Raw genomic sequence first — 22,446 nt, forward strand, 5'->3', positions numbered from 1 at the left:
CACAGTGAGCCTGGTTTCTCCCAAGGTTATTTTTCTCCATTAACCAACATCTTATGGAGTTTTGTGTTCCTTGCCACAGTTGCCTTTGACATGCTCTCAGGGGTTCTAAATACAATTATTCTTTACTTATTTAATTATTTATTTTTAAACACAATTCACACTCATATTTTTATTAAAAATGCACAATGATGACTCTAAGACTTTATAGATATTACAACTTGATTTTCTGTTAAAGTATGATTTTTTGTAAAGCTGCTTTGAAACAACGTGTGTTGTGAAAAGCGCTATACAAATAAAAATGACTTGACTTGACCTTCCCACGTGGCATGACCAGCAGTACGCTGCGTTAGCAGCTTGAGAGACCAGGGTTTGTATTCACACTGAAATCATGAAGTAATTTGCTTAATCAGTGACAAGTGCGATTTGGAGGTTGCACTTTCCCCCCTAAAATTTCATTTTTACTCCACTAATCGTTAGGTTTAGTTTTGGGTTGGGGGTTACAGTCCATAAAATATGCATTCTTCTTCACTGTATTACACCCTGTACTGCTGAAAAGAACTTGCTTCACAACTAGCTTTTGGTGACTTCTCCTGGACATAAACAGAGCTTACATGTGCCTACACGCCCTACAACACTTACCGCTTTGGCCACTGGGGGCAGTGTTTCAAGTTTCGGTAAGCATATACAGTTGTGCTCAAAAGTTTGCATACCCTTGGAGAATATATATATATATATATAATATACAGTTTGTACCATTTTTAAAGAAAACATGAGTGAGCAGGCAAAACACATTTATTTTATTTCTTATGGGATTCATATTCAACTGTAGGTTATAACAGAATGGAACAATCATAAAACAAAACATGGCAACAAAGAAAAAAATGAAATGACCCCTGTTCAAAAGTCTGCATACCCTTAGTTCTTAATACTGTCTATTGCCCACTTTAGCATCAATGACAGCATGCAGTCTTTTGTAATAGTTGTCTATGAGACCCCAAATTCTTGCAGTTGGTATAGCTGCCCATTCGTCATGGCAAAATGCCTCCAAAATGTCATGCAAAGTCTTTGGTTGTCTTGCATGAACTGCATGTTTGAGATCTCGCCAAAGTGGCTCGATGATATTAAGGTCAGGAGACTGTGATGGCCTCTCCAGAACCTTCACCTTTTTCTGCTGTAACCACTGGAGGGCCAACTTGTCCTTGTGCTTAGGGTCATTGTTGTGCTGGAAAGTCCAAGAGAGTCCCATGCACAGCTTTCGTGCAAAAGAATACAAACTGTCTGCCAGTATTTTCTGATAACATGCTGCATTCATCTTGCCATCAATTTTCACAAGATTCCCCGTGCCTTTAGAGCTCACACCCCCCCAAAACATCAGTGAGCCACCACCATGCTTCACAGTGGGGATGGTATTCTTTTCACTATAGGCCTTGTTGACCCCTCTCCAAACATAGCGCTTATAGTTGTGACCATAAAGCTCTATTTTGTTCTCATCACTCCAAATTACAGTGTGCCAGAAGCTGTGAGGCGTGTCAAGGTGTTGTCGGGCATATTGTAACCAGGCTTTTTTGTGGCATTGGTGCAGTAAAGGCTTCTTTCTGGCAACTCGATCATGCAGCTCATTTTTGTTCAAGTATCGTCGTATTGTGCTCCTTGAAACAACCACACCGTCTTTTTCCAGAGCAGCCTATATTTCTCCTGAGGTTACCTGTGGGTTTTTCTTTGTATCCTGAACAATTCTTCTGGCAGTTGTGGCTGAAATCTTTCTTGGTCTACCTGACCGTGGCTTGGTATCAAGAGATCCCAGAATTTTCCACTTTTTGATAAGTGATTGAACAGTACTGACTGGCATTTTCAAGGCTTTGGGTATCTTTTTATATCCTTTTCCATCTTTATAAAGTTCCATTACCTTGTTACACAGGTCTTTTGACTGTTCTTTTCTGCTTCCCATGGCTCAGAATCTAGCCTGCTCAGTGCATCCATGTGAGAGCTAACAAACTCATTGACTATTTATACACAGACACTAACTGCAATTTAAAAAGCCACAGGTGTGGGAAATTAACATTTAATTACCATTTAAACCTGTGTGTGTCACCTTGTGTGTCTGTAACAAGGCCAAACATTAAAGGGTATGTAAACTTTTGATCAGGGCGATTTGGGTGATTTCTGTTATCATTATGATTTAAAAAGGAGCCAGACAACTATGTGATAATAAATGGTTTCATATGATCACTATCCTTAAATAAAAGACAGTTTTTTGCATGATCAGTCATATTTTCAAAATCAATGCCAAAATTTCAAATTTCTGCCAGGGTATGCAAACCTCTGAGCACAACTGTACCGATTTTTTTCTAAAAAGAAAAAGTCAACCTACTCTTTCCGATTTCATTATGTGATTACGCTGGTGGCCATACTGGAGGGGGTCTGCCAATTATTGTTGATCTCAAACTAATTTAATAGAAAATGAAAATATTTGTTAAATATACAATTTTAAGATTTAGATAGTCTTACTACAGTCAAGAAGCTGAAGTTCAGCTAAATGTTTCATTGTCCCACCCACATTAAAATGTACTAAGTACAAGTTAAATGTAATGTACAAGTAAATGACTCTGTACATCATTAAATGATTATTTGAATGGATTTGCATTGTAAGCATCATAAAGTATGTAATGTAAATACATTTATATGGTATTATCTACATGTTAATATATGCCAGGCATAAAATGCAATATTCAAAATTTTTCTGTTCAAATGCACTGCTTCCACAGCCTTTTAATTTGTCAACTTGCACATTACAACAAAAAGGCCATTGATATAGCAGTGATTTGTATTAAAAACACCACTAATCCACAATGTGAGACACTTACCTGAAATATTGCAATCCAGGCATATCCAATATTATCAAAGTTCACTGCCCCTTTATGGGGGTTGAGTTCCCCAGGCCGACACACAGTGTAATACTGATTCCAGTTAACACAGCTGTTCTTGCTGGGTCCATCCAGGCCAAAGTAGGCATGTCCCTGTGGAGGTGCTTTTAAAGAGCACTCCACATCACCCTCTTTAAGAGGAGACACCTCATGGCAACGCAGCATGCCGTTCTCCTTATTGGTGGAGCAGATGAAGGGGTTGTCCTCACCATCCTCATGCATGAAGTATGGACTCATGAATGACAGATTATAGAGGCTGTGGAAAGACAAAAACATCGCATTTGCTTCCTAAAACAGACTCTAACAGAAACATTATATACTGAAATCATACTGTTTAAACATTACCAGTCAAAAGTTTAGACATCTACCTAGAGTACTCATTCTTTATTACTACTATTTTCCACATGTTAGAACAATAGTAAAGTCATCAAAACTATGACATTTCACAAATGGAAGTATAGGAATTATATACTGACCAAAATAACAAAGCTATCTCATATTTTAGCTTCTTATATTTAAGCCTTATATAGTAGCCACTCTTTGTCTAGACTACAGCTCAGCACACTCTGGGCATTCTCTCAACCAACTTTATGAGGTATCCACCTGAGATGCTTTTAAAAAATATTCATGAATTTCCCATGTATATTCTAGTCACTTGTTGACTGCTCTTTCTTCATTATCCAGTCCAACAAAATTATTTTAATTTTTCCAACTGAAATTTTAGTTTTGTAAAGACATTCATACTGTGCATAGGCACAATTTATCTATGTCAACAAAAAGATCACTAGAAACATAAACTCAGTCCAATGTGTCAAAACCTTTAACTGGTAGTGTATATATAAACTCAGTGTATATAATTTATAAACTCAGTAATTTATATACATAAAAAAATAAATAAAAATAAATAAATAACCCACACATAAGAAAACACCCTGAAGTCATAGCAATATCTGGAATATATTGTCAAAAAGGCACTGCTAAACCATTAAAAAAATTAAATCCATCAAAGGCCATCAAATCTCTGTGCTTTTATAATCATCATCTGCAGTATTTTAAATAAAATAATAATAAACTTTCACCACAATCTGGAGAAGAAAAAAAAAAACTTCAAGGCAGTTCAGCTTTAGAGCTAAATAAGACATGACATAAGAAAATGTTGTTGCTCTTGCATATCTGAACCAAAAGGGCCATTACACAAACATATGCACTTACAGAGCACTAATTTGTTCCATCACATCAAAATATATATGACTTCTAAAACAACCCATTTTGATAACCACAGTCTGTACTCAAGACAGACTCTGAAGACTTATTTCCCCTATACCTTTGTGCACAGGGCATTAGAGGTGTGTGTGCCTACATTACTCACAGGCTGATTCACTGAACACTGATTTTCTGCCAGGGTGTGATGTTCAGTTTACAAGCCTGTCAGCGGCTGAAATGCCATTGCTGCTGGCAACAGCTGACTGCCACTTTGGATCATATCTGAAGTGCTGACATGCTCCCAGAGGACAGAGGGGGAAATAAGGAGAAGAAGGGACAAAGCTGGCAGTTAGATAAGAGTCAGACAGTACTTACGCTTTCACGTCATCTGCCATAAAACAGCGATTCCTAAGAAGTCCTGCCCAGAGCTGCACCCCGACAATGCCAAATATAAAGAAGACAAAAAAGCACAGCAGGAGGACGTTGCCTAACATAGGCAGAGTATCTAGAAGCAGAGTGACCAGTATCCTCATACCTGCAGAAACAAGAAACAGAGGCAACATCATGTTAATTGTTGTGTACACAGTACTTACTGTTTAGGGTTTGCCTAACTTTGCCTTATTAAAAAAACAAACAAACAAAAAAAAAAAAAAAAATAGTGATAGACTAATATATCAAGCAGGCCAATTAATTGTCCAATATTTGGCCATATTGAATTTATTAGCATTGACCCTGCCAATTTACAGAATTGTGTAAGTTTCAAAATTTACCAACAGCTTTCTCAATGGATAATGCACATTTCATGTTTCAAATATTTTGTAATTTATATTAGATTTATTTTTGAGGAATATTATATAAAATAAATTAAATTAATTGTTTAATTTCAGATACTTTGTGTTCAACTGATTTGCTGTTACATTGTATTATGTCAAATATATTATATCACATTTACATCGACATTTATTTAGCAGATGCTATTTTATTTATCCTAGGAAGGCAAAAACACAAGTGCCACAAAGTTTCAAAATTTCCCAGAAAAGTACAGGCCAGAATAGAAATGAAAGTGATCCACAGTAAAAAAAAAAAAAATTTTTGAATAAGTACACCCATACACATGAGTGGTCGAAGGGCAGGAGCGAAGGACACTGCAATGGAAAAATAGAATAGAGATAGTCACACTGTCATGTAGCTTGCAATTCTTTATTAAATTATAACAGATCATATCAGTGTGTGGGACTTTTTCAATTCTATTTTTCTATTTTAGAAAGAGTTTTAAAAAAAGTGCATTAAGAAAATGCATTATTAATTGTTAGTCAGGTGCTCTTAAAAGTGATGTGTTTTTAGACATTTTAGAATGTCTCTGCCATTGAAAGAACCATATCAGTTCACCAGTAGTATAAATAAAGTGCTTTATTAATAATACATACAATAACAGTTATCATAGTTGTTGGGAACAGTAGTTGTAATAATATAAGCAGTATTCTTTATAACTCTGTAAAATTGTTTTGCAACAAAGCAGCATGATAAAGGGGCACATGAGTTGATAGGTTATGAGTTGAGAGGTTTATATATATATATATATATATATATATATATATAAAACCTCCCTTCTGTATGCAGATTCATCGACATCTCGGATGAGGCCGATGACAGTGGTGTCGTCTACAAACTTCAGGAGCTTGTCAGAGGGGTCCTTGGCGATGCAGTCATTGGTGTAGAGGGAGAAGAGTAGTGGGGAGAGCACACATCTCTGGGGGGCACCAGTGCTGATTGTACAGGTGCTGGAAGTTAATTTCCCCTGTCTCACAAGCTGCTGCCTGTCCGTTAGAAAGCTGGTAATCCACTGACAGATAGACGTGGGAACAGAGAGTCAGTGTAATTTAGTCCGGAGAATAGCTGGGATGATGATGTTGAAAGCTGAACTGAAGTCCACAAAAAGGATCCTTGCATATGTCCCTGATCTGTCCAGATGTTGCAGGATATGATGCAATCCCATGTTGACTGCATCATCCACAGACCTGTTTGCTTGATAAGCAAATTGAAAGGGATCTAGAAAGGGTCCGGTGATGTCCTTCAGGTGGGCCAACACCAGTCTCTCAAATGACTTCATGACCACAGACGTCAGGGCAACAGGTTTGTAGTCATTAATTCCTGTGATTTTTGGCTTCTTTGGGACAAGAATGATGATTGAACATTTGAAACAGCAGGGAACTTCACACTGCTCCAGTGATCTATTGAAAATCAGTGTGAAGATGGGGGCCAGCTGGTTAACACAGGATCTAAGACATGCAGGTGAAACACCATCTGGGCCCTGTGCTTTCCTTATATTTTGTTTTCGAAAGACACAGCACACATCATCTTCACAGATCTTAAGTGCAGGTTGAGTAGCAGGAGGGGGGAGGAGGGGGTTGCAGAAGGTATTGGTGTTTGTGTGAAGTGAAGGTCAGAGCGGGTGTGGGGTGTGAGATTGGGCCTTTCAAATCTACAGTAGAACATATTCTGGTCATCAGCCAGTTGTTGGTCCACAACGGGGTTGGGGGTAGGAGTCCTGTAATTCGTAAGTTGTTTCATGCCACTCCACACTGATGCAGGGTTGTTAGCTGAAAACTTGTTTTTCAGCTTCCCAGAGTATCTTCTTCTTTTAGCCACTCTGATTTCCTTGTTCAGTGTGTTCCTGGCCTGATTGTACAAGACTTTATCCCCACCACTGTAAGCATCCTCTTTGGCCTGACGAAGCTGCCTGAGTTCTGCTGTAAACCATGGTTTGTCATTGTTAAATGTTAAATAAGTCCTAGTAGGGATGCACATATCCTTAGAGAAACTGATATATGATGTAACAGTATCTGTGAGCTTGTCCAGATTAGTGTCTGCAGCCTCAAAAACACTCCAATCAGTGCAGTCAAAGCAGGCTTGTAGTTCCAGCTCTGCTTCATTGGTCCAAAACTTTACAGTCCTTACTACAGGCTTAGCAGATTTTAGTTTCTGTCTGTAGTTTGGAAGAATATGAACCAGACAGTGATCAGAGAGTCCCAAAGCTTCTCTAGGGACAGAACGATATGCATCCTTTATTGTTGTGTAGCAATGATCCAGTATATTTCTGTCTCTGGTGGGGCATGTAATGTGCTGTCTGTATTTGGGCAGTTCACGTGTGAGGTTTGCTTTGTTAAAATCCCCAAGAATAATAATAACTGAGTCCGGGTATTGTTGTTCCGTATCTGTGATTTGATCAGCCAGCTGTTGCAGTGCTGCATTCAAACATGCGTTTGGCACGATGTAAACACTTACCAGAATAAAGTAGGAAAACTCTCGCGGTGAGTAGAAAGGCTTACGGTTAATAAAGAGCACTTCCATATTAGGACAGCACATCTTCTTTAACCCTCTGGGGTCGACAGACACGCCAGCGTGTCCTGCTGGATTTTTTCCTCATAACAGCGGAAACAATTTAAAATACTCCGTCATTTTTGGGCATAGAGATAAGTGTAAGACATCATTAGAAACTATAAAGTGTCTACTTTTATTTGTGTACACTCACAATAACAACAAAAGCTTGTGCTTTTGTAAAATAAAGAAAATAAACTGGGTCTCTGTCTCCGCAAGCATCTTTCTGAAACACCTCACAAAAATTAACTGAAACTCCATGAATACTTATCACACAAACAAATAGAAATCAGTTATTTTAAATTGTAAAAATATTTCACAATATCACTGTTCCCTATCTGTCATTCACTCGATGTTGTGTCGATGTAGTGACACTAGGGGTCACTCTTGGGAGCCCGAGACACCTCTGGTCTTTGATAAAAGGCCAATGAAAATTGGCAAGTGGTATTTGCATGCCACTCCCCCGGACATACGGGTATAAAAGGAGCTGGTATGCAACCACTCATTCAGATTTTCTCTTCGGAGCCGAACGGTCATGCTCACTGAGCTGAATACTACTGTTCATTCACCTCTGCTGGATCTGACGGCGCATTTCAGCGGCTTCTCCACCCTCTGCACTGGTGCACTGCAGAGATTGCCCCTGGGCGCTTCGGCAGAAATAAAAGAGTATATTTCTCTAAAAGAGTATATTTCTCTAAAAGAGCGGCACACACGGAACGTCTTTTTAAAGACGTGTCTTTTTAAAGATGCTTTTCCGATTGTGTGTTATTCCTGGTTGCACTTGTTATCTCTCGCCTTCTGACGGTCACGATCACTGTCTTTCGTGTCTGGGCACTGCTCACGCAGAGACAGCATTCGTGGATGGTCATGTTCTCATTGCGAGAATATGTCCATGGCAACGTTGCGGTCGCGGCTCGCCTTCGTAAGAAAGCAAGCCACCCCAGAGGCTCCCGCCTCGGTCCTTTTACCCATGGGTATGAGGCCAGCGCGGCTAGCACTGGGGGCGATTTGGGGACCCCAATGGGACCGCCTCCGCTGGGTATCCCCCCGCGGACCTCCCATTCCCCAGCACGGTTGTCTGCCCCGATCGGGCTTCCGAATGAGTCAGCTCGTCTCATGGCGAGTTCGACCTCTTATTCGGAGCCCGCGAAAGTGATGAGCTCTTGAGCGCAGCATCGGAGAGCGGGCTCGTCCAGTCGGAAGCCTCAGCTGGGCTCCTCCCTTCGGGGTCGATTGCCCAGTCACAGGCTGACGCGGAGATGACGACATGCTTTCCCGTGCAGCCGCAAGTGTCGGCTAGAGTGGAACTCACTGCTCTTCCCTGAACCCTCGCGGCTCGGTGATTGGTTCCTGGGCACGTGGTGCAGCTCAAAGCCACGCCCCGCCCCCGTTCCTTTCTTCCCGGAAGTGCATGAAGAGCTGACAAGGTCGCGGGAGGCACTTTTTACTGCCCGGTCCCGATCTTTTCAGCTTCTCCGCCCTCACTACCCTCGATGGTGGGGAGGCCAAGGGCTATTCGGCAATCCCCCAGTGGATAAAGGTGCGCACGGTGCACCCGTGCCAGCAGAGCGCCACCACCTGGCGCAGGTGCCCAAAGCCCCCGTCCAAGGCCTGTAGGTTTACGTTGTCTCTGACAGCCAAGGCCTATGGTGCCGCTGGACAAGCCGCATCTGCCCTGCATGCCATGGCTCTCCTGCAAGTCTGCCAAGGCGCTAAAGGAACTGCACGAGGGTAGTTCCGCCCCGGGATTGATGCAGGAACTGTGCTTGGTGACTGACCTCGCTCTCCGAGCGACAGAGGCCACGGCGCGGTCTCTCGGGCGGACGATGGCCACACTAGTGGTCCAGGAGCGCCACATTTGGCTCAACCTGGTCGAGATGGGCGAGATTCCTTGCTGCCCCCATTTCCCAGGCGGGCCTATTTGGCAACACCGTCGAGGACTTTGCCCAGCAGTTTTCGATGGTAGAGCAGTAGATGCTAGCCGGCATATCCTGCCCCGGCACAGCTCAAGATCCCGCACCCCATCTATTCATCGCCAAGGGCGTCCCCCTGCGGTGACTGCACCGGCTCCACCGCAGCCCGCCCTTTCGGCCCGGCCCCGGCGTGGAGCCCGCCGCAGGAAGCAGACGCCACCCGTCTCACGGCCACCCAGAACCCGTGAAAGGCTTCAAAGCGCCCTTGAGACGGGCAACCCAGGGACAACGAAACCCGCTAGGTCAGGCTTATCAGTACAAAGTCCTCCCTTTCGGCCCTTTGGGTCAACTAGGAAAAGAGCAAGCTCCTCCCAGTTCAGAGCATCTCTTTTCTTGGTTTGGAGTTGGACTCAGTCTCCTTGATGGCGTGCCATACGAACGAGCGTGCCCAGTCGGTGCTGGCTTGTTTGAAGGTGTTCAAACAGAAAATAGTGGTTCCACTGAAAATTTTTCAGAGGCTCTTGGGGCATATGGCATCCTCGGCAGTGGCCACCCCGCTTGGGTTAATGCATATGAGGCCGCTTCAGCACTGGCTCCAGACTCGAGTCCCGAGATGGGCATGGTGCCACGGGACACGTCGTGTGGTCATCACGCCGGTCTGTCACCATCTTTTCAGCCCTTGGACCGACCTTTCATTTCTACGGGCAGGTGTTCCTCTAGAACTGGTCTCCAGGCGCATCGTGGTCAAGACAGATGCCTCCAAAACGGGCTAGGGCGCTGTTTGCAACAGGCATGCAGCCTCCGGCCTCTGGACGGATCCGCGACTGCATTGGCACATCAACTGCCTCGAGTTGTTGGCAATTCTGCTCGCCCTGCGGAAGTTTCGTCTGTTGATCCAAGGCAAGCATGTGTTAGTTCAGACAGACAACACGACAAAGGTAGCATGTGTCAACCGCCAAGGCAGTTTGCGCTCTCGTTGTATGTCACAACTTGCCCGCCGTCTCCTCCTCTGGAGTCAGCAGCACTTCAAGTCGCTGCAAGCCACTCACATCCCGGGCAACCTCAACACTACAGCGGATGCGCTGTCACGACAGGTTACCCTCAGGGGAGAGTGAAGACTCCACCCTCAGGTGGTCCAGCTGATTTGGAGTTGATTCGACAGGCACAGGTGCACCTGTTCGCCTCCCAAGAATCCTCCCCACTGCCCGCTCTGGTACGCCCTGACTGAGGCCCCCCTCGGCATAGACACGCTGGCACACATCTGGCCCCCTGGCATGTGCAAATATGCATTTCCCCCAGTGAGCCTACTTGCACAGACCCTGTGCAAGGTCAGGGAGGACGAGGAGCAGGTCGTCTTGTTAGCACCCTACTGGCCCGCCCAGACATGGTACTCAGACCTCACACTCCTCGCAACAGCTCCCCCTGGCAAATTCCCTGAGGAAGGACCTTCTTTCTCAGGGACGGGGCACCATCTGGCACCCGCGCTCAGACCTCTGGAATCTCCATGTCTGGCCCCTGGACGGGACCTGCGGTGGTAGACATGATCACTCAGAATAGGGCCCCCTCTACGAGGTGCCTGTATGCCTTTAAGTGGCATCTGTTCGCTAAGTGGTGTTCTTCCCGTCGGGAAGACCCCCAGAGATGTGCAGTCGGATCAGTGCTTTCCTTCCTGCAAGAGAGGTTGGAAGGGAGGCTGTCCCCTTCCACCTTGAAGGTGTACGTTGCTGCCATAGCAGCACACCACGACGCTGTCGACGGTAAGTCCTTAGGGAAGCACGACCTGATCATCAGGTTCCTAAGAGGCATCAGGAGGCTGAATCCCTCCAGACCACGCCTCGTTCCCTCATCGGACCTCTGTAGTTCTTCAGGGTCTACAGAGAGCCCCCTTTGAGCCTTTTGTAGTCAGCCGAGCTTAAGGCACTCTCCTTGAAGACTGCCTTCCTGACTGTGCTCACTTCCATCAAGAGGGTAGGTGACCTGCAAGCATTCTCTCTCAGCAAAACGTGCCTGGAGTTCGGTCCAGGTTACTCTCACGTGATCCTGAGACCCTGACCGGGCTATGTGCCCAAGGTTCCCACCACCCCTTTAGGGACCAGGTGGTGAACCTGCAAGTGCTGCCAAAGGAGGAGGCAGACACAGCCCTATCGTCGCTGTGTCCGGTGCGCGCTTTACGCATCTATTTGGATCGCACGCAGAGCTTTAGAATCTCTTAGCAGCTCTTTGTTTGCTTTGGTGCACAGCGGAAAGGAAGTGCTGTCTCCAAGCAGAGGATCGCCCACTGGCTCATTGACGCCATAACTATGGCATATGTCACCTAGAACATGCTGCCCCCGGTAGGGCTACCAGCCCATTTTACCAGGGGTGTAGCAGCTCCCTGGGCCCTGGCCAGGGGTGCCTCTCTAACAGACATTTGCAGAGCAGTGGTCTGGGCAACACCCAACACCTGTGCAAGGTTCTACAACCTCCGGGTGGAACCAGTTTCGTCCCAGGTAATGGCACAGTTAAGCCTGTCTCTATCTTTGGGTAGTCGACTTGTCCCCAAAAAGGGCCGTTCGACACTCATAACTATGTTGGGGTAGGTTACATGTCGACTTGGTGCGCTGGCTATGAGGCACACAGCAGTCTGCCCACCACACACCGCGAGTTCACGTAACACAGTTCAGACAGTTGTGGCATTTCGTATAGGGACCCTTAGTGTCACTACATCGACACAATGTCGAGTGAGTGACAGATAGGGAACGTCATGGTTACTTGTGTAACCTCCGTTCCCTGATGGAGGGAACAAGACATTGTGTCCCTCCTGCCACAACGCTGAACTACCCGCTGAAATAGCCGAACCTTATATCGGCTCCTCAGCATAAAACCTAAATGAGTGGTTGCATACCAGCTCCTTTTATACCCGTATGTCCGGGGGAGTGGCATGCAAATACCACTCGCCAATTTTCATTGGTCTTTTATCAAAGACCAGAGGTGTCTCGGGCTCCCAAGAGTGACCCCTAGTGTCACTACATCGACACAACGTCTCGTTCCCTCCATCAGGGAATGGAGGTTACACAAGTAACCATGACGTTTTTGCTGTATTTTGGATCAAATAAATGCAGCCTTGGTGAGCAGAAGAGACTTCTTTTAAAAACATTAAAAAATCTTACAGATCTAAAACTTTTAAACGGTAGTGTAGGTCTAAAGTTTTTAAGTAAAGTCTTTATGTAAAGAATATGTATAGTTAGATTACTTTTAACTTAAACTTGATTTTGTGAATAAGCTACATACATAGAACAATACATTCAATCATTAAGTCTCCTCACATTCACTCTCTCTCAGGGGAGGGGTCTTTGTCTCCTCAGGTGTGAATCACATCAATATTCATGATCATCCACGCCTCCTCGCATATGGCCTTTCTAACACTAAAAGTGTCTTACAAAAGTTAAATGACTATATTGTTTTGTATGAATGAGTGATCAGGATGGTTTTCATTGTTTTTTCAAAAACCATGCATAAACATTATTTTCTCAAAAATACAAACATGTACATACATGTTGTTCACATATTATTGTAGCCCAGTTTGTGTTGAATACAGTGTTATCAGACTTTAGCCATTAATATGTTTTTAAGCAACTGAGAAAGCACAAATGTCAAGGCATGTCAAACCTTCTCCAGGGCCCAAAACACCCTCAGATCCCAGAGGGTTAATGTTGTTACATCTGTACACCAACTTTCATTGATGTAAAAGCATGTTCCACCACCTCTCATTTTCCCCGTTAACTCCATGATGCGATCGGCTCTGAACAGCTAAAATCCCAGCAGATGTAATGCGCTGTCCGGAATGGCTTCACTCAGCCAGGTTTCTGTGAAGCACAAGGCAGCAGTTGAAAAGTCCTTGTTTATGCAGGTTAGGAGATGAAGTTCATCTGTTTTGTTAGGAAGAGAGCGGAGATTCGCAAAAAGATGAATACTTGGCAGCGCTGTTCGAAAGCCGCGCCGACTGAGCTTGACTAGCGCGCCTGCTCGTCTCCCTCACTTGCGTCTCTTGAACAACACAGCCGCGCCTCCAACTAAAATGTCCAGAAAAATGTCTGACTACTCAAAAACCGGGAAAAGATTGTCTGGTATATGCTGTCGAATGTTCAGCAGTTCGTCTCTGTTAAAACTGACTGGAAAAAGATTTCTAAACACAGGACAAACAAAAAAAACAACAAAACAAAAGGAGCACTCCACACTGAGGTGGCCATCCGTGGCGCCAACATGATGAACAATAATGGGTTATTATTTACCCAATAATGGGTAAAAATTAAGCTGCCAGGAGGGATGAGCCTGGGAGCATCAATGTTAAAAGGTATTCAGCTCACGCTGAATGAATGCCCTGTTACCTAGAAATATTAATTTTAGATGAATCAGTCCTGTCTATCGCTGTCTGTGCTTTCTTGGGATGACACAACAATAATAAAGAACAGTGAACACTGAATTCTTGACTCCGAGAGCAGGAAATCATGAGCAAACATCATCGAGGGAAGTGCCCCCCGAGAGTGGCTATGTATCCTGTGTAAGCATGTGACTAATGTGTTTGAGGTGGGTATGTATTGCTGATGTAATTTAAGGGCATGATGTGGGGAGGAGAGGGCCTTAAATGGTCTTGTCTGAGTGGAGAGAGAAGGAGAACATTCTCTCTGTGGCCTGCATCAATTCCACCTAGGACAGCGTGGAGCCATAGCACTGCTTGGCCACTGTAATGAGACCCCTGGAGAAACAAGAGGTCACATAGTGGAGGAGATGCTAACTCTAAACAGATTTATCTATCTATACAGATAGGAGGGAAGATATACTGCATCCAAATTATCTTTTGCTCAGAGTACATACTTATTTAGATGAAGAACTTACAATGCTTCTCAACTCATGAAGTATGTTCTTAAGGTATTCAGGTCTATAGTATAAATACACTACTCTGATTGTGTAATAAATATTTTAGAAAATGTCATACTTTTGTACTCAAAGTTGTTTCTTCAGCTTCGAGGTTGAATGTCCTAGGGGTTGATTTTTATTTTTATTTATTTATATATTTATTTATTTATTTTTACAAATGAGCAGATTTTAACTTTTTAAAACATTATTTAACATTAAAACTATGTAGTGAAATTTGGTTAATGTAAAGGTACACGGTATGGATTAAAGTGCTGTGTACCTCCATCATTATGTAGGGAAATTTATAATGGAATTAGCCACGTTCGACAACCATTATAAGAAAAATATATGACAAATAATTAGATTATTTGTCTGAATAAAATTCCCCACCATTAAAATCGTAATACAATGTCTCATTGTACCCACTCACAATTTCTATTGTAAGGCATAAGCTTTATTAAGGGAATTATGATGAATTCACTTATTGGAGAAATATTATTCTCATGGCTTACTGAAAATAATATCACACATATTTTAGGTATAGCTTCAGGGCCGGATCTTTGAAAAAAATCAAGTGACGAGATTATTTATCAAAATATACCACAGTCAAATGATCTTTGAATACAAACAAGACTTTATTGCTAATCTAAACATAAAAATGAATCTAACACATACAACATGAAACAGGTTGGTGAGTAAAGTGAACAGAGTGACTTGGATGGAAATGAGAAAAGGAATTTTATGGAGTCTGTAACCACTGATACTTCTTTGAGTCTAAATCGATTTGCAATCGGATTACCCAAAGTATTTAATTAATACACCAGCACCAGCTTTCAACAAAAGTCTGGAGATGTACTTGCGTGTCGTTGCATTTCCTTGTGTTGCTTAGTTCTTTGACTCTTTGTAGAAAGTTTGGGTGGTTCCGTCGATGTTTTTGGACCTCTGATTAGATCATGGATAGTTTGTTGTCTGTTGCGTCGATGGATGATGAGGCGGTGTCACGTGTGTGTGTTGTAGTGCAGAGAAGGGCTTCCTCTGAGTTTTACTCTGAGTCTTCCTGGACTTCTACATTACACGGAACTTGAGGGACAAGAGGCTACAAGCCACAAGGGCCAGAGCGCTGAGCTGAAGATGAAGTGGAGCACTGAGAAGCCGAAGAAGAGAACTCAACTCGAACTCAGAATTCGATGGGGTTGCTCACGCTGGCCTTTTTTTTCTTCTCCCCTTTTCTCCCCAATTTGGAATGCCCAATTCCCAATGTGCTCTAATTCCTCGTGGTGGCGTAGTGACTTGCCTCAATCTGGGTGGCGGAGGACAGATCTCAGTTGCCTACACATCTGAGACCGTCGATCCGTCGATCCGAGCATCTTACCACATGGCTTGTTGAACGTGTTACCACGGAGACCTAGCGCGTGTGGCCTCTGTTTTATTTTGTTTTAATTCTTCTTAATTTCCTTCTGCTGGGCTACTCTGATCCTACAACTGACTTGGAAAATTTTTCACCAGGCCTTCATAATTTATTTTTGGTACTTTCTTAACCCCATTTACAGTATGTATACTGTAAATTTTAAAATTTTAGCCTTGCCCCAGATAAATGTTTTCAACATTAAATGATGAAAATCCATGTGATGACACTTTAATCACAATATTATTTGTGATTTAAAATGTGGTGGAAATGTCACTGTGGTGGTCATTTTCATGACTCAGAAAAAATTACAAAATTGACAAAGGCTAAATCTCCTGTGATCCATGCTCATACACTGTTGGACTTTGTTAGTAGATAAATAATAACACTGTGTAACAAATTTTTTTTTTGTATTTTTTTTTTTTGTTCATGGGTAGTAAGTGTTATTTCCTCATTTATTATGCCTCAAAAGTATAGAAAATGGCTACTATTTTTGCCCCACAAACTTTGCTTTTGTGACCAGGACAGTGATATTTTGAAATTTACCTATTTCCAATAGGCTAATTTGTGTCTTTTCATTCACATAAAGTCAGAAAAAAACAACATATGAATCCAAATTAACATGTATTTATGCTAAAGTAATATTCAAAGCCGTGCTGGTCCATAATGGTAACAAGTACCCGTCTCTTCCCCTGGCTCACTCGGTGCACCTCAAAGAGGATTACAACAGCATCAAGACCTTGCTGGATGCCTTGGAGTATGATGAGTACGGCTGGGAGGTCATAGGAGACTTCAAAATGGTGGCATTCCTGATGGGTCTCCAAGGTGGTTTTACCAAGTTTCCCTTCTATCTTTGCCATTGGGACAGCAGGGACACCAAGGCACACTACCAAAGGCAGGACTGGCCACAGTGGACCGAGTTCTCTGTGGGGAGGAACAACGTCAAATGGGAGCCACTGGTGGACCCCCGGAAGTTGCTGATGCCACCACTGCACATCAAATTGGGCCTTATGAAACAATTTGTCAGAGCTCTAGATAGGGAGTCGGCAGCCTTCAAGTACCTTCAAGACTTCTTCCCTAAGCTGTCTGAAGCAAAGGTCAAAGCCGGTGTCTTCATCGGACCACAGATAAAGAAGGATTTTGAATTCATATGTTGTTTTTTTCTGACTTTATGTGAACGAAAAGACACAAATTTGCCTGTTTTCTCATTGGAAATTCTGTGGAGGCAAGGCATAGATCTAGTAGGTTCAGAGACAAGTAATAAAATATCATCTGCATAAAGCAGAAGCTTCTGCGCCACACCTCCTGCCACCACCCCTGGAAAATCATCCTCCTTTCTTATCGCGGCTGCTAATGGTTTCAGGGCAAGACAGAGCAATAATGGGGAAAGAGGGCAACCCTGCCAAGTGCCCCTATCCAGAGTAAAATAATCTGAAATTAATCCATTTGTTTGTACGGCTGCTATAAGGTGTCTATAAAGTAACTTAATCCAACCAATAAATGTACTCCCGAACCCATACATTTCCAAAATCTTAAAAAGATAATCCCATTCTACCATATCAAATGCCTTTTCGGTGTCAAGTGAGATGGCAGCGACCGGAGACTGATCATTCACTACTGACCACATGATATTGATGAGAAGCCTGATGTTATCAGAAGAGCTGCAGCCTTGAATAAACCCCACCTGATCTATACGTATAAGATGTCATAACCTTACTTAATCAGTAAGCCAAGATTTTTGACAAAATTTTTACATCTAGTTGGATCAGGGAGATTGGACGGTAACTTTTACACTTGCTTGGATCTTTGTCCTTTTTAAGAATCAGACTGGTCCAGACTTGTGTCATGGTTGGAGGAAGCTTTCCATTCTTTAATGATTCAGTATAAACTTCTAACAAAAGTGGAGCCAGTTCTGTAGCATAGGATCTAAAAAATTCTGCGGCAAAACCATCTGGCCCCAGAGCCTTGCCAGTAAGTAGGGACTTAATTACCTCATCAAGCTCCTCCAAGGTTATCTCAGAATCAAGTGAGTTTTTTTGCTCTGTCTTCAGTTTAGGAAGATCTAATGGTTCCACAAAGTTTCTAATATCTTCATCAGTAGACGAAGATGTGGAACTATAAAGATCAAGATAGAACTCTTTAAAGACATTATTAATATCAATGGCTGAGGTAAAAATTTCACCACCAGCAGATTTCACTGAGGGAATGATAGAAAGAGACTCTCTCTGCTTTATATAACTAGCCAGAAGCTTCGCTGCTTTGTCCCCCAACTCAAAGTATGACTGTTTTGCCCTGAATAACCAAAACTCCACTTTCTGCGACAAAATAGTATTATTCAATCGGGTCAATTCTCTGAGGCCATCAGATGACATACGGCGCTTCAGCTCTGCCTCTGCACTTTTAATATTTCCTTCCAACTCCACGAGTTCTCGTGCTTTGGATTTTTTGATGAATGAGGCATACTGTATGATCTGACCCCTAAGAACTGCCTTAAGTGCCTCCCAAGCCACGCCCACAGAGGATACAGAGGACCACTTGGTCTCCATATAAATTTTGATTTCAGTCTTTAACATTTGTTGGAAATCAGGATTTTGCAAAAGGGATACATTAAGGCGCCAACTATATAATTTATTTTTCTCTATATGTGGCAACACCTCTAAACTCACCAGGGCGTGATCCGAGACTAAAATGTTTCCAATTGAGCAATCAACAACATATGAAATGAGGGATTTGGATATAAAAAAAAATGTATTCTAGAATAAATCTTATGGACTGATGAAAAAAATTTATAGTCTCTACCAGATGGGTTCAAAAGTCTCCAAATATCTGTAAGACCAAGATTTTTACACACACTTTTGCTTCACTATGATCAAGGACAGAGTCCATCAAAAGATTAAAGTCTCCTCCCAAAATTATATCATGAGGGGTGCCAGCGGCTTGCAACATCCCTTCAAGATCTATAAAAAAGCCCTGATCATCAGCAATAGGTGCGTAAATATTAGCCAAAATCAGACTGTGCCCCTGAATTTCTACTAAAACAATAATGACTCTTCCTAATTTATCATTAAACTGTTTGAGACATTTGAATTGTAAATGTTTATTTACCAATATAATGACTCCCTTGCTCTTACTTGAGCCAACACTAAAGAAAACATGTCCACCCCATATCTTCCCAAATTTTTCAGCTCACAAATTTGTAAGGCAAAATTACATAACATAAAATATTTTGTAAAACAAACCCCAGCCAATAGGCAGAATAAACACAAAGAACGTGTAGACTCATTCAAAGAATTGTCTCAAAGGTGTGTTCCTTCACAAAACAAATTCCAGCCGATATAAAGCAGTTCAGTTTCCTCGGTCAGACAAACGAATCTTCAGTAAGCCATCTGATGAGTGCAGCAGATGACACAATCATTCCAATGTCCCACGAAAATACTCCACAAATCATACTCCAGCCAACAGGAGGCATAAGCACAAGGAACTGACAGATTCACCCATAACTGTCCTGAAGTAGTGTTATTTAACAAAACAAGCTCCAACCGCTAGGCGGGACCAGCACAAAAGGAAACGAAACACGGATCCTGGTTCCTCGGATGGTCAAGAGTCAATTCACTCGGAGGCTGCATAAAAGTATATCCCATGATTTACACAGTCCACCAACTTTATAAAAGACATCCTTTGTGTGGGCATGTAGATATTTTGTGGTCATCCATAGTGTCTATTCTCAGTCTGCCCGGGAACTTCATTGTAAAAGTGATCTTCCGTCAATGCAAAAGTTTCTTTAAGGAAAAGTGTTAATCCACAAAACAAAACAAACTCCAACCACTCGGCGGAGCCAACGCAAAAAGAAACAAAAATGGCGCCCAGCTTCCTCTGAAAGCCAGAGCATGCACAGTGAGCCAATCCACTCACAAGAAAAACACCCAATGGTTACTTTCAATAAAAAACATTGCCTGATTGGGACGTAAATACTTTGCTGCCGTCCTTGGTGTTTATTCTCAGTCTGGCCAGAAACATCAAAGCAAAAGTGATCTTCCGCTGATGTAAGAGTTTCTTGCATTCCTTAAACTGATCGCGTTTCTCTCTTGTCGAGTTCTCAAAGTCCGGGAACAAGAAAATATTGCAACTCTTCCAAGAAAGCTTTCCTTTGCTCCTCGCCTGGCGCAACACAAGATCTTTATCGGATTATTTCAAAAATTTGGCCAGAATCGATCGGGGCCTGTCTTCCTCAGCAGATCTGTGAACCGGGACTCTGTGAGCTCGCTCGATTTCCAGTTTATGGCCTGTTATGTTGAGCAGACTCGAGAAAAGCTTGTCTAGGTATTTCACCATATCTCTGCCCTCCTCATGCTCAGGAATTCCAACAATGCGAATGTTATTCCTGCGGCTTCTATTCTCAAGATCTTCAAGCTTTTCAAGAACACGTTCCAAATCAACTTTGGTCATGGGTGGATTAGAGGCTAATTCCCTCTCTGATGCCTCCAAATAATTGATTCGTTTTTCAACATCTGTCACTCTTGTGACTAGCTCAGAGAATTTTTTCCATCGCTGTAATCGATCGACGTATTCCTCCAAGATCCTCCAAGCCCGCAAGTACCTTCGTCAATATCACCGACATGTTGGACAGTTGACGCTGGATTCCTTCTCCCGCCGCGCCATCCAAATCGAGTCCCTGGTCCACAGGCCTGTCTGGGCTTTCATCTTGAACCTGTAAATGTCTTTTAATGTCTCCAGAGTCCGAGGATTTTGACTTCTTTGCCATGTTTACCTCAAACAGTAAATGTGTAACTGGGTGTATCGAATTTCAACGGATTATATCATGAAAATAATTTAAAAAAATTAGCAAAGTGCGCAGAGCTGTCTCTCACACGTCTGCCCTTTACATGGCATCACATGGCTCCCAATTAAAGTGCTTTTATAAAATTATAAGCTTTACATTTCTGTTTAAACCCTCCAAAAATCAACATTATGCCACAAATGCTGTCGACTGAGCTTAACTTGTACTGACCCCGAACATTCATTTAAGTGCTCATTCCTAATGTTTAATGTTTAACATTTATTTTTAAATATTTCCATACTGTCTATTTATAGTTCTTTTTTTCCTTCTTCATCTCTGGAGCTGCAGAACCTCATATCATTGCCTGCAATTATTGCTGCTTGCTGTATTGTTGTGCATGAAACTTGACTTGAACTGAACTTAGATATATTATACTACATCCGCAACATTGGCAGTGTTTGTGTGCTTTCACCTATGATGCACAAACAAAAACCAAGAAAACAATTTACTTAGGCATTGTTAAACAATAGAATTTAACACCAACGAACTTTCTAGGTACTTACAGTATAGCCTATACATCTGAAAAGAGCCACCTGACTCACAGCTCTTCATCATTTTTTATTAATTTCTTGAATCTGATGGTTCCTCAGTAGTAGGTATTGTTCACCTACTGCATCATGAGCTTTCGGACATCCTACTCATTTGACGTAATGATTTTTGCGTACTGTGTAGCAGGGAACCACACATACTTAGCATAGAAAGACAGTCACTCTACGCAAAGAGCTGGCAAGGGTTTCTAGCTTGGTATTTGAATTACGGCACCAGGTGCGAGACTGCATGCCAGCAATAACAAACGCACACACAAATGCACACATGCACTCAAACTACCATCCACAATTCACTTCAGTGCATAATATCATTCCATACTAAAAGCACTTGTGCTTGTGGCAACACTCAGACCAATATATCACAGTATCTCATCTTCCATCTGGGCAACAGCAGAGTCATTAAACCTGATGTGGTGGAGAAAACTTAACCGTACTCTAAATCTATAAGCCGTTAAAAAAAAGAGCAGAGGACACTTCCTGATCTGTAGATCTCCATTAATAGAAACAAGAGACACGATTGAGACAACGGAAACTGTATTTGGCTTCTGACTTACAGGACTCGTTAACTCAATTAAGCACTTAAATGCTTTTCTTATAAACAAGGATTTAGTTGATCAAATATAACTGTCACTCCACCACACAGAGACTCATATCTGTGAGAGATAAGTTCCTACCAATTTGTAGGACATGCTCTGCTCTGTAATTTATGAACTAGGAGGGGATTTGTAAGTTGTCTTTCTATCACAGAAGTTAATCATGTGATTGGCTGAGAAGGCACCACCTGCCACCTGGTAGCTGTTTTCACATTTGACTCCAGATGAAAGGACACAAGACAATAGCCGCTTTTTCACCATCGGGTCGAACAATTCTGAGCATGGTACAGAACAGTTACAGTAGCATTTCCACTTGAGCACAGCTCGGCACAGCACGATTATAAACTGTTCTCAGCCCGGAATTCTCTGCACGTTTAGCTAACCGTACTCAACATTCTCAGGCAGGCATCAAGACTCATCCGAATCCAGTATTTGCATCACATCCTGTCTACTGAGATACCGTCATCTGGTTAGTTTTTTTTTTAGGCAGGATAAATCCAACATTTGCTAGCTTTAATATCCCAAAAGCCTGCCCATGGTGTCAGATGGAGCAGTTGAAAGCAATTAGACCATTAATGTCCTGTTTTTCATTTTTTCAATTCTAGTGAGAAATAAGCATTGTTGTTTCTAAATATTTGCTCACTTGAAATAGTGCCTTGAAAGGCTGTCCGAAACCAGCATCCTTATGAGCTGCCTTCAAATGCAAATTGCTGCCTGTGAAGTTATTGACTGACTGGTTAGTGAGAGTA

The 22,446-nt window shown here is 42.6% G+C and overlaps 1 protein-coding gene across 1 annotated transcript in view; it reads right to left on the minus strand.

Annotated features, from left to right (window-relative positions):
* Window positions 1–22,446, minus strand: part of LOC127450920 (voltage-dependent T-type calcium channel subunit alpha-1H-like) — a 103,630-nt gene that overhangs the window by 74,254 nt on the left and 6,930 nt on the right. Inside the window, exons 4-5 of the mRNA XM_051715396.1 lie at window positions 4,503–4,662; window positions 2,865–3,180 (exon numbers count right to left, since the gene is read on the minus strand). Of these exons, the coding sequence (XP_051571356.1) occupies window positions 2,865–3,180; window positions 4,503–4,662 (476 nt within the window). The remainder of the gene's footprint in view (window positions 1–2,864; window positions 3,181–4,502; window positions 4,663–22,446) is intronic.

The sequence above is a fragment of the Myxocyprinus asiaticus genome, chromosome 13 (genome assembly GCF_019703515.2).
Source record: "Myxocyprinus asiaticus isolate MX2 ecotype Aquarium Trade chromosome 13, UBuf_Myxa_2, whole genome shotgun sequence".
NCBI lineage: Eukaryota > Metazoa > Chordata > Actinopteri > Cypriniformes > Catostomidae > Myxocyprinus > Myxocyprinus asiaticus.